Source organism: Triticum urartu, chromosome 5, assembly GCF_003073215.2.
Source record: "Triticum urartu cultivar G1812 chromosome 5, Tu2.1, whole genome shotgun sequence".
Classification (NCBI taxonomy): Eukaryota; Viridiplantae; Streptophyta; class Magnoliopsida; order Poales; family Poaceae; genus Triticum; species Triticum urartu.
In genome coordinates, this window is record NC_053026.1 from 417,878,467 (window position 1) to 417,890,868 (window position 12,402).

Sequence of the window (12,402 nt, forward strand, 5' to 3'; positions counted from 1 at the left end):
ATGTTAAATTCATCATTCTGAAAATCTAAAGGTACATTGTTCTTTTGGGGTCGCCATAGCATCATGGGCTGATTGTTCTCATATCATTTATGAAATGTTAAAACAACTACCCCAAAATATTCACTTGGACGCCCTTCTTTGTGGGTACTTACTTTAGTTGTCTCCTCTTCTTTAGTTCCTGGGATAAATTACATGTGATATTCCATTTTTGTGGTCCTTCATATGGATACATGACATACTTCTGTAAATGTTCATGTTATAGTTTTCTTTTCATGTTCAGTCCATGACAGAAATTCATCAAATTTATAGAAGACTACATATGGTGTTAAGATATCTTTTGGGCATCTCTACAAATATTCAGGTTCAAGAACCTGCTTCTGAACAATGCTCTGCAAGCAGCTCAGTTCGTGACGAGCGTAACATGGGGATGCCCCCATGTTTTGAAGAGCTAATGCAAGAAAGCTACGCCAGCAATGGCGAGCCTTCTGCTCATGGCTGTTCATTCAGTGATCTATCGAATGAAGATGTTTCTCTTCCCGATGCACATGCTTTGTTGCATGTTACCAGCAGAAGAAAGCCAAATACAATGGTGTGTGACTCTCATTTTCAATTAATGCAACATATCGCTATTGAAGCTTGATTGGAAAAGTGAATCCACATTTTTTATTGCAAATCCCTTCTGAATTTTGAAATACATTGTCTTACAGAAGAAATCAGATCAAGAGCAACTTAGGGGTTCAGTGCCTGAACTACCCCAAGACCCTAATGAGCGGAAAGATGCCATGCTAAGTCAAGAACCTAGTGGCTTATCTGCTCGAGAGTCCGAGGCAATTCTTGTCATTAAACAACTTCAAGACCAGGTGCTAGTCCTTTTTCTATGATTTCCCTATTCTGAAATGTGTTTCCAATAAGTATTTCTGGAAATCCCAAGTAGGTAAACTCGCTGGAGTTAGAGAAGAGTTTGATTCAAAATAACTTGGACGATGTTCTGGAGGTGGCAACGCAGCAGAAGGCTTCTTTCAGTGAGAAGTATGAAGAGGTGAATTATCTTATACTGTATTATATTTAAAATTCAAACATATCCAATATGTTACTTCCTTTTGGGTGCTAGGTAGCTTTGTTATCTTGTCAGGCATGTTTTATTATCGATATATTTGCCTATTAAATCATGAGTTAACAACTTTAACATGCAGTTTGATACTACTTTGGTCTGTCAACTACCGCATGTTGCTGAGTTTGCTCCCTTAATTACGAAATTGGCCAAATAGATCTGTGTACACAAATTTGGCCATGTTAGTCCTTCTGCACAGCTGCCATCAAATGTGGACATGTTGACTCAGTTTAAAGACAACTTTCTGACTCACCACAAGAGAAGTGGCGAGAACACCATCATCTACTTCTTAGAGTTTATGCTGTCTTGTGTGGACTATTTGTATTTCATCAAAATCGGTTGTTACAAATCTTTTACAACAAAACCATTTGGTTTGGTCCTTGCGTCTTGCATGTGCTGCTAAGGCCTAAAAAGAGCTGTTACAGATATTTATCAACACGTCTGCACTAAGTGATTTAATAACGACCACCAACGGAGGAAGTCCGCAGGGTGATGAGGGCCTGACGGGCACGTTGAGAGTGACGGCATGGACAGTGAGCGACCCTCCTTGATGGCTTCCATCTGCTTTCCTGTCGTGGCGAGCATGGCAGGAAGGGTGCTGAAAAGGAACTTGGAGAAGGAAATCTTGCTGACCATGATGGCAAAGGCGCCAAGGAGGAACTTGGGTAAAGGATTGTTGCTGTTGACGGCGATGGTGAGGTTGCGCACTTGCGCTGGAGGGCGAGCACAAGCAGGAAGGGCTTGGTTCACGAGCTCAAGCAATAACTTGGCGAACAGGACACTGGTTGGGTATAGCCAATTGCACCCGCCCAGACCCTGCAATTAATCAACAGAAGATAGTTAAAGAACCAAGTTGTATGTTAGCTTTATTAAACAATATCATGTTATTTTAAATTTTTTGATATTGTCATACATGTGGTGATAATCAAAATTGCCCATGAACCAATCGTCCAAAAAAGAGGGAGCAACAAGCTTTGCTTACCATTTTGTACATGTTTTCTGTGGAGTACCATCAAGTAATCTCATTTTGACTGGCATCTGGTGAAGCTGCCATCTGTTTTCACTATCATCTAAGACTCCCATATTTAGATTTACTTCTAGGGCACAGATATAAAAGAATATAGCTGTTATACTATCCATTTAGCTAAGAAAACCACATAGCATCTGTGTGATACTTTTTTCTTAAATGTTATCTGTTCTTTAAACTGTAAGTCAATAGCCTGAAAAAAGTTCATTACAGACATTGGTGTCCTTCCTTCATTATGCTCTACCTGCCTTGCATTAGCTTCATTATGTTTCCATGCTGCTTGCATCATATGAGAGCTATTTAGAATGGATTTGGATCTTTTCCTGGTAATTGTCTATTGATTCTTGGCCTGGTTTCAGCTTCAGAAGAATGCTCTGGCGGCACAAGAAGAAGCAAAAATTGCTGGTGAGAAGCTATCAGCTCTGGCTACTATTGGAAAATCCAAACAAGTACTTTCCTATCCTCATCCACTTGCATTGTTCTTTCTCTTCTCTAATATAGTGCATAACTAGGATGTTTAATCAGTTCTCTAATCTTCTTAAACCATTTTGATGCCGCAGTCTGATTTATTGACATGATTGCGTACTTGAATGAAACATTTGGTATAACTACAGGAATTAGCAGATGAATTCCTCAGCGACGTGTCAATGGAGACTCAAGGAATATCTGTGCAGATGGATCAAACAACCCACTCAGTCGACAATGCTATTTCTTTCATTGAGGAACTCTTTCAGAGTCTGTCTGCGATTGCAGAGAACGTAACTGTATGTTTCTCTGATGATAGTATCTCCATAGTTCATTGATTAATCATGTCCCTCTTCCCCTTGCTCTCCTTTCCTCAATATTCACGCTGGAGTCGTTTCATTAAACAAGTTGTCTCAGTCAAAATTCAATGTTGGGTCAGTGTGCATTTTACTAAATTATTGGTATCACCTCATTAATTAAATAATATGAAATACTTTGGCAATTCAAATGTTGAATGTGATCATATCCTCTGGATATATTGTTTATGTATAAGCTACTATTTTGGTTACGCAAATAAGTATTTGCATGAATGGGTGCCATCGACTTTGTAAACAAGTTGAAAAAGCTATGCAGATGGTCTGGTAAATGTCTGGTGCCTATGGAATACTTTGTTCTGTCTATTATCAATTTGCATATAGATCTATCTATGTAGACTTAGTACTGTAGTTAGCGTTTCTGGCTGAATATTGTTTTTCTTGTAAGTACTATATTTTGAAATGATCTCAACTGTTCTTTCTGTAGGAATTCAAGCAGTCTGCTTATGGGCATATAAAACAATCCAGTTGTGTGATTATGGATCATGAGAAAATGTCAAAAACATTGATGGAGAAAGTCAGCAGACTTGAATTGGAGAAGGTAGCTATATCAACTTATCCAATCCACACTTAAATTTTGACCAGGCCATACATACTTAAATTCTAAGGAGCTACCATTCGCTAACATACTCTGACTTGAGTGCAGAAGCTGCTACACGAACAGTTCCTTAATCAACAGGATGAACTTCAGAGGATGAAGTCCAGTCTGGAAAGCTGTGAGAAGTCCAAGGATGTCTGTCATTACTTAAGCTATCGTCAGTCATCAAGTTTCTAACTTCTTGTGTCTGCTCTAACAATGTTACTTATACTCAGGATTGTATTCTTCAACATGAACTTGAGAAGGATAACATTCTCTCAGAGCTTCTAACTCTCCAAAAGGAAGTCTCGACCTTGTCATCATCTTCCTTGATGAAAGAAAAGGAGTCTATCAGAAAGGAACTTGAAAGAGCGAAAACAAAGTTACGAGAGACTGACAACAAGCTGAAGAATTATGTTCAAGAAAAAATTAAACTTGAGGTTATTATTTTGTACACAGTAATTTGATTGTTCATTACGTTGGCACAAATTCAGGTGTATCTTCTCCAAAACGGTAAAACGTAGCAAGTATGAATCCATACTCTTTGTCCAGGGTGAAAAAGCAGAGGCACACAGGGAAATAAAGAAGTTACAAAGCCAGAGGACCCATCTTGAACGTGATTTAAGGAAACATGATTCTGTCACTGTTGATAAAAGACATGAATTGAATGTGAAGCCAGAAGAACTTGCTGCGTTTTTTGATCAAGCTGTGCAGTTGCAGGTTGCAGTCTTCCCAATTTGTATTACTTTGTGCAAACACACTATTCTTAAGCATCCTGATACATGTTGAGGTGCTCGTATGATACTGTTATAGCAAGACTTACGTAAATCACCACAGCTCCAGGAATAAACCCAAACTCCAACTACAACTCATACCATACAGTGGTTCTAGATAGCTGGTATACCATTGTGGGTATAACATCACTTGTCCCAAGCTACTGGCTAGGAAAAACTAGTTTTTTTTTGGATTCTAATAGTTTATTGCTCTCATACCTTGTAGTTATGCCGCAAGTTTTTTTGATAAGCCCGGTGTCAATGTCTCGTTTCTTTATCCAGAAGGTTCATCATTCTAACTGACTTGCAGTCAGAAAATGAGTGCCACCTTACAATACATGTGTTACATATGTATGTATTACGGCATGAATGGCATGCAGTCTGTTCTTCATTTACTGGAGCTTATGTTTATCTATGACCGTGTATCTTGTTTCTTCATATTCAGGAGGAGTACCAAAGGCTTGAGATTCATGCTTCTGATATGGAAGATGAAATTGCTTCTTTGCAAGAAACTTTAGCTACCTTGACTGCAGAGAAGGAAGAAGCGCTATCTAAAGTAGAGTTTATGGTGTTGGAACAGGAAGATCTCGAAAACAGGCTTACTTCCGCAGAATCAAAGATAAAATCCTTGAACGACGAGATTGCTGTATTGGTATACTTAAAATGGCTTTGCAGTATATTTTGCCAGATCCCCCACACCTTTTGTCTAACCCAAATTTTTTTCACCATGAAATTTCTTTTTTCTGTGATACAGACCAAAAAACTTGAGGAATCTGAGTCTTTTGGTAGAAAATTGGAGGCTTCTCTCAGTTCTATATCAAAGGAAAAAGAAGACTTGGGAATGGTAATTAGCTTTATGGTTTTATCCAAAACGTCGACACTCTCCGTAATTTGTTTCATTTTTGTGTGCTCTGAAATGCAGCAACTTACTGATGTTCTTCTGGAAATGGAATCTGAAAGTTCAATGTGGATAGCCAAGGAGAAAGCATATTTAGAAACTAAGCAGCAATTGGATATATGCACTGATGAGAATAGTAAATTATCCGAAGATTTGATTAAGGTACGTTAAATAGAGTTCTCTTGATTACATATACCTGCCAGATCTAATTCATGATCAATCCCCAACGTCGACAATTAGCATGCAGATGCAATGTGGTTATCTTCTAACTGTTTTTTTTGTGTGAATAATTCAGTACTGTCTAGTTTTGGAACACATTGTGAATGTTTTTGTTTTTTGAACGGTCACCGGGGGGGGGGGGGGGGGGGGGGGGGGGGGGGAGAATCCCCACCTGAATATATTGCTCAAAAAGCTGCCAAAGCCAAGAGTCGCCCCTTAAGCTTTGGCTGATCCAGTTTATAAGGGAAATTGGATCAAAAACCTAAACAAGTTGACCCCGTTTATGAGGGAAACCGGGCCGAAAACCGTGCAGGTAACAAGGTTACAGAAGAAGAGAGAAAAATATTGATGCCCAGGAGAAGGCACGACCTAGCTAGCAAGCAGAAAGACCAACACCACGAGAGACACAAGTAGATGTGGGGTGTTGTTGAGGGATCACAATGCTAAGACTATGCAAACAACCTAACGCACCGCACCTGCGTGCGTACCAAGCCTCACGGCACAACAGAGGATCATCCATAACCAACGAGTGCCAAACCATAACACGAACCTTGACTAGGAGTTCCGCCACGAGCGGTCGAGACGATTAGCAGGTTGGGGAGGCATCATTGCGTCGTCATTGAGCAAAGGTGAACCAAGACAACACCAAGAGCCCGAAGCTCGCCGCAGCACAACGGCAACCATGGGAGGGTCTTGAGCGTGCACAGCAACAGTACGGAGACCACGCGAAGGACAGCCGAAGAGAAATCACATGAAGAACACACCAATCATGGATGACACACTAAATGATGGGCATGGGCGGATGGATGGTGGCGAAGGGCTCGACGAGGAGGCAATGTTGGCGACGGTATGGGGAGGACGGGCGGAGACGAGTGGATTGAAGCAAAATGGAAAGGTCACACGGAGTGCAGAGAAGTTCACCATACGGACGTGAAGTTGCAAACCGCGCCGTCGACATGGAGGAGAGCCCAAACCAAGCAGGTATAGCTCAAAGACCACGCCTCCAGGAAGGAAAGCGACACCGGATTGGCGCCGCCGTGGTCAGCTGACACATGGGTCAGCAGGGATTTCTCCCAAAGCTAGTACCAGATCAAGGCCGACGTCGTCAGAGCAGCTCCGACAGCTGAAGCAATGCAAAATGACGACTGACGGGCCACCATCCATAGGGGTTGAAGGAGAGGCAGGCGTGGGGTGATGGAGAGTCGAGGAGCCGGCAGGGGGGTGGGGAAGCACGCAATGGAGCGCAAGGGCGAAGACGGCCAGGTTGGACACTGCACATGGCAGATCCGATGCACGCATGCTTGGTCGTCGATGTAGGGGACCTCAAAGGCACAGCCAGCTGGCGAAGATACTCCGGCCCCGCCCAAGCACCAGAACCAGCGCAAGCACTGGGGATGAAGCAGAGCAAAGGAGGTCGGGCTGCCACCCCGCACCACCCAGGCAGGACGAGCAGGCAGACCAAGACCCGCACAAGGCGGGGAGCATGGATCCCGCAGCCGCGGCACACCAGCCCGGAGCAGAGGAGGGACGACGCGGAGGATGGCGGCGCAGGTCAAGAGCGGCGAGCACCGGCCGGATCTGACCGGTGGAGGACGCCGACGGCCACGGTGAAAGTGGACGTTGCGCGGCAGCGCAAGATGGGGCGAGGCGGTAGCAGGGAGGTGGTGGAGCGTCGGCGCGCGGCAGGGCCCGGAGCACGCCCGGAGAGCTGAGGACGAGAGGGATCTGGATCTGGCGAGTGGAGATGGACCGGGAAGGGTCGCGGCCGTGGGCCGCGTGCGTCCTTGCTGCCGCCGTCAGCCGCTGGGCTTTGCCCTTAGGCTACCTCCGGCGACGGCGAGTAGGGAATGGGCGGCGCGGTTGCTCCCTGTTGTTGGCAGCGGCGGGGGCCTCCGGAGTCACGAGAGCGACCCGGGAGGCAGCTATCGGAGGTACCGCGGGTCTACAATCTCAACACATTGTGAATGTCAACTGACGCTATATCTATAATTTGAGTTAGGCAGAAGCACTGTGCATGCATGCCATCTGCAGTTTAGAATTATTCGACTAGTGATCCGTTGATCAGTAAGCAGTAGAAGTTGTTAGTAATTATACCATGAAGAAGGCATGAATTAGGCCAACTCCACCGCACGACCCTAAATCTATGCCCATTTTGTCCGGATTTTGTCCGTATGGGGTAGAAATAGGGAGAACAAATGCCGGACAGAGGCCGCACAAACTCGCTGCACGCAGCGCTACTACCCCATTTTCACCCCATACGTCGTGGTCGTGGGTGCACGTGGTGGGCCAGGTACAGAAAAGGAGAGTGACATGTGGGGTCGAGGCGGACACAGACGGATGACGAGGATGCGAAGACGTCCGCTTTCTGTCCGCTTTGGCCCCAAACCGAGAGCAACTTTGGTCTGGAAATGGGGCAAAAGCGGACACGGGCCGGACAAAACGTCCGTATGCTCCCATGCGCTGGGTCGTTTGATTTGTCCATTTTACCCCAAACGGACACAAACGGACGATTTGGGGTAGAAATGGGTCACGCGGTGGAGTTGGCCTTATGTTTTGCCATTTCAATTTGACAGCTCAAACTAGCTTCTCAAGTTCCTTCCGTTTATTTGATCCATATTGTACTGTATTTAGTACTCATAGAAGGACATCACTATATTTACTCATTTTTTATTAGACATCCATTGGCCTGTCTTGGTATACAGGAACAAGTATGGGGTACTGCAAGATGCCTAATTTTAGTTTATTTTTTTAGTTCATGTTAGTTCCATGTTTATTTTCATCAATATTTTTATATAATTTTCTCTTTCTCATTTCTTATTACTGTATATTATTTCAATATGTCACTAGGTGAGACAAGAGCTGGTGCAGTGTAGAGAATTGTTAAAAACTCTGGAAGACAAAATGATCCTTTCTGTGGAGCATAACATAAATGAGGAAAAATGCTGGTCAGTCTTCTCTCAGAACCTCTTTTCAATGCAACAGTACCACTCTATTGTGCTTCAGTTTTGTATCGACTTGGTAGGTAACAGCATGCACATAGTCTATTACTAATGTAGTTTCATTCAATACTTTTCACACGGAGCTAAGAATGCTTCATATATTTTGAATGTGGTTTGATGAGAAACAAAAGAACAAACCTGAATGATTATGCCTTACACCAGAACTGTACCTAAATATGATTGATGCACTCAAAATTATCAGAAGTTCTTTTGAATCTTTAGAGCATTAGCGATGAAAGCAATTTTAGAACGCAGGCAGTTACTCCAGTGCTAGTGAACATAAAAATTTATAGAGTAAATCATCATAGGTTCCAAGCAATAACAAAAGCATGGCGTGTTTGCATACGCTCATGTACTCAACTTACTGCTAGTTATGTTATCTGATGCAGCAGGGAGAATCGTGAAGAATCAGAACAACTCGTGGAGAAAGGAAGAAACATTGATAATGAAAATGTAAGCCTTAAGCCCATCCATTTTTGCTCTTAGTGTGAAATTCATTTTCTTAGAACATCAGGAAACCAAATTTAAAATATGCATTCATATTGTCAGGACTACTTGCACACAAATAAGTATCATCACCAGGACAGATATGTTGTTCCACTTTTGAGTTTTAATGATCTTTCCCTATTGAGAAACAATTGGCTAGAGTTTCTTGCTATGACTTGGTTGTTCATGGATCACACAAGATTGCTGACCATTAATATTTTTTATAATTATTAAAAATTTCAGTTGATTTTCTAGGGAGTACAACTTCAGGAGATATATTTTCCATCTTTTGTGTTGACTCCAATTTTGAGCAGGAACTTTGCAAGCAACTACAGCTTATTTCAGAAGAACGTGATAGCTTACTTTCTAAGATGAAACAGATGAGCTTAGTCATCAATGAATTAGAAGCCTTAAAGGAGGTTTCTAATAATAAGGCAAGTCAGATAATTTGTTACTCCCTCTGTAAACTAATATAAGAGCATTTACGGAGGGAGTACAAGTTACAAGTTATCTCAGTAAATTAAATTTTAAGTTGTTTTTATGTGTCATTTATGCAGCTACTACAGGCCAAAGCTAATATGGATGAGTTGAGCTGTCAGATATCTGCCATGGAGGTCAAGATGAAACATGTAAGCATTGCCGAACCCATCACTCTCTATGGTTGGTTCAGGCAGAGTATTTCTGCAGTTTGAGTTTTGAAGTGTTAAATCTTCCAGAATAAGTGCCTGTTACTGTACTGAGTATCAGCATCGAGCTTTGGAAATAAATTCATTGTAGCTTTGCACGCAAGCACGGTTCTTGTAGTAGCCTGTGCTGAGATAGGAACATCTGCTGTTTTATTTTATTTTATAGCATTTTTATGTGTTCATTCATTTTTGGAGATGGAATATCATAAATATTTCACTAAACACAGTACTAGGACCCTGAAAGCAAAAAAAAGTATACAAGCTGATGAGTTTAAATTCTACCACAGAACACATTCCCATTTTCAGAATCATAAGTGGGCTGATGGAAGCAGCATATAGTTAATCATTCTGGCATGTTTTCATTGCATAAGTTGCTTGTTTGCGCACTGAAGTGCTATTCCAATAGATGGACATGCACTCGAGATGAAGATTTATACTGACACCAACCCTAGAACCTTGTTTCCTATAGTTCCTCAAGTTTCCAGAGAACTGAGTGGACTACTTTCAGAAACCGACTGTAATGCTGGTATTTTTGTGCCACAATAATGCTATTGATGAGATTTCGTAACTTGACTATTGACACTATATGTAGAAAGCATTGAAAATTGACACAGTTGACGCAACAAAGAAATTCCTGATAATTCTCTTGCAGTGCTGCGTCATCAAATTCCGGAAGAAACTCAAATTGGTGGTTCTTGTTGTCCTCTTTAAACTGTCGTTTTACTAAAAATTTCCTGTTCGAATTTTGTCTGATCGCGCGTTCAGTAAAGCAGTGACTGGCCAGTGAAATAGAAGAGCACACTGCATGCCAGAAGATCGCCAACCAGCATAATCTCTCCGCAGTACCAGTTCCATAACATGCTTTCCTTTTACAGGATGCTTCGACCCACAACAAAGAAAAAACAAAGCTTCGCATGCAAATCCGGTGGCTGCAACCAGAGCTCGACGCGAACCGCGCAAGGCTTAAAGAGGCAGTGGAAGAACGGGCGCTGATGGATGAGAATTATCAGGAAGCAACCGCCATGCTGAAGGCAAAGCTGAGAGAGACGTGCCGTGAGGTCCTGAAGCTGAGAGAAGAGCTTAAACGACCAGAAGCCGCATCAAACTGACGCAGTAACCTTTCTTCTTCGCAGCTACGTGCTCCTAACCTAGTTGAACCGTTTCACGTGCTGGCAGCGGCGAACATTGCCTCAATGCAGGTCTGACTCTTTCAGACTGGTGCCTGAGCCGGCTTCATTAAGATTGCCAGGTTGTACAGAGACCGTCGTATTCCGGCCTGGACCGCTGGTGCCTCGTGCTGCTGATAGCTTTGCCAGCATTCCGCTCTGAACTTGTAATACACTGTATTTGCTTGTGGTCTAGTGATTTGGGCTTGGATATGGACGGGTCATGGGCATCAGCCGTAGAGGTCGACTGGTACAGGCTGGGCTTCACTCGGTGCTGTAGACCTCTAATTAGCCATCCAGATCGTGAATCCAAAATTTCAAAGATCGTACGTTTATGGTTCTTGGCCGCCCTGGGCATTAAAGGCATGGTTGCATGCTGAACAGGTTCGCAAGTACGTATGCTCTTACTAGGCTGGTTTATTGGTTGATCCTGAACATGTAATGTGATCATCTATAATGGTGATTAAGCATCTGAATAACCGAGTTGATGCATCTATCCTGGCCGTTCGTGGAAAGGGAATGCGAGGTTAACCCGTGCAGTGTTAAGAGACCGTGCTCGTGTTAGTTTGAGGCACTTCAAACCACAGGCGAAGAGTCTGCTGAAACTCAAACATGTTTTCAGTCTGCAGCAACCTTTTTCTTAGGAGTCAAAACGTAACTAGCGCGGTGCACGTGTTGCCAGGTGAACTGGTAATTAGCATAGCCAACAGCACGCTGTTTGTGACACCGGATGCTTTCTTTTCCTATCATTGTCTCCATTCTTTTTGTGAACGACGTCGAAGAGAGCGAATTATGTTCCTCGCGAATGGCGTTCTGCAGTTTCGAGACCAAACACACTACTTCATCTACCCAGGCACCCAAGCTGAACTGAGTGGCTGACCCGGCCGGAAGACTTTTCATTGGGGAGTACGTAGAAAGAAGAGAAGACGAGCTCGCCTCCCACTCCGAGGAATGAATAAATCATGTTTGGCTTGCAAGAATGTGGCATGGGCACACCCGTCCATGTCCATCAGTTCAGAATCAGAATCTTGGAACTGGCAACTTGGGGCCGACCGACACAGGTGAGGTGAGGTGAGAGCGTGGCGTGGCGTGGAAGCAGCCACCGGAAGCCTTTTTCTTTGTGCCATTCCTTCCTGATCGCCGTGCCTGTCCATCTATCTAATCTACCTCAATGGTCCTGTCACCGAGACGAGACATGGTGGACGGGACGAGGAAGCTGCCGGCCGTGATGGTCGAGCGTGGATGGATGACGGGACGGACGGACATGATCCGTGCAATCACGCACGCTTGCCCGCAGGATCCTCGGCCGCGGCTCCAGCCCCAGACGCAAAACAATTCCACTACCACGTATACGCAATCATGGGCACACGGCCACGCTAGTAGTTATAAACTTGTAGTAGGAGCCGTGTGGTGGACACGCGGCCTGCACATGTCCCCGTTCGTACTACACGAGGCTGCTCGTTGCTCGTCGGTCATAGCATGGCGATACCACGAAAAAGTGCAGGGAAACAAGCGATCGAGGCGGCGGCAGTGATGGCTAATGACAGGGGAGGGGGTGTGGTGCTCCTTGAGGCGAGCGATGATGAAATCTGCGAGATTCCACGTACTACCACCGCTACTA

At 43.9% G+C, this 12,402-nt stretch overlaps 1 protein-coding gene across 1 annotated transcript in view; it reads left to right on the forward strand.

Annotated features, from left to right (window-relative positions):
- The window catches only part of LOC125509441 (kinesin-like protein KIN-7I), a 39,779-nt gene extending 28,663 nt beyond the window's left edge, over positions 1 to 11,116 (forward strand). Inside the window, exons 15-31 of the mRNA XM_048674422.1 lie at positions 362 to 589; positions 708 to 860; positions 935 to 1,039; positions 2,498 to 2,587; positions 2,753 to 2,902; positions 3,405 to 3,518; positions 3,624 to 3,710; positions 3,791 to 3,994; positions 4,107 to 4,274; positions 4,773 to 4,979; positions 5,082 to 5,171; positions 5,250 to 5,387; positions 8,292 to 8,389; positions 8,833 to 8,896; positions 9,244 to 9,363; positions 9,487 to 9,558; positions 10,491 to 11,116. Coding sequence (XP_048530379.1) covers positions 362 to 589; positions 708 to 860; positions 935 to 1,039; positions 2,498 to 2,587; positions 2,753 to 2,902; positions 3,405 to 3,518; positions 3,624 to 3,710; positions 3,791 to 3,994; positions 4,107 to 4,274; positions 4,773 to 4,979; positions 5,082 to 5,171; positions 5,250 to 5,387; positions 8,292 to 8,389; positions 8,833 to 8,896; positions 9,244 to 9,363; positions 9,487 to 9,558; positions 10,491 to 10,724 — 2,322 coding nt within the window. The 3' untranslated portion in view covers positions 10,725 to 11,116. The remainder of the gene's footprint in view (positions 1 to 361; positions 590 to 707; positions 861 to 934; positions 1,040 to 2,497; positions 2,588 to 2,752; positions 2,903 to 3,404; positions 3,519 to 3,623; positions 3,711 to 3,790; positions 3,995 to 4,106; positions 4,275 to 4,772; positions 4,980 to 5,081; positions 5,172 to 5,249; positions 5,388 to 8,291; positions 8,390 to 8,832; positions 8,897 to 9,243; positions 9,364 to 9,486; positions 9,559 to 10,490) is intronic.
- Positions 11,117 to 12,402: the final 1,286 nt, after the last annotated feature.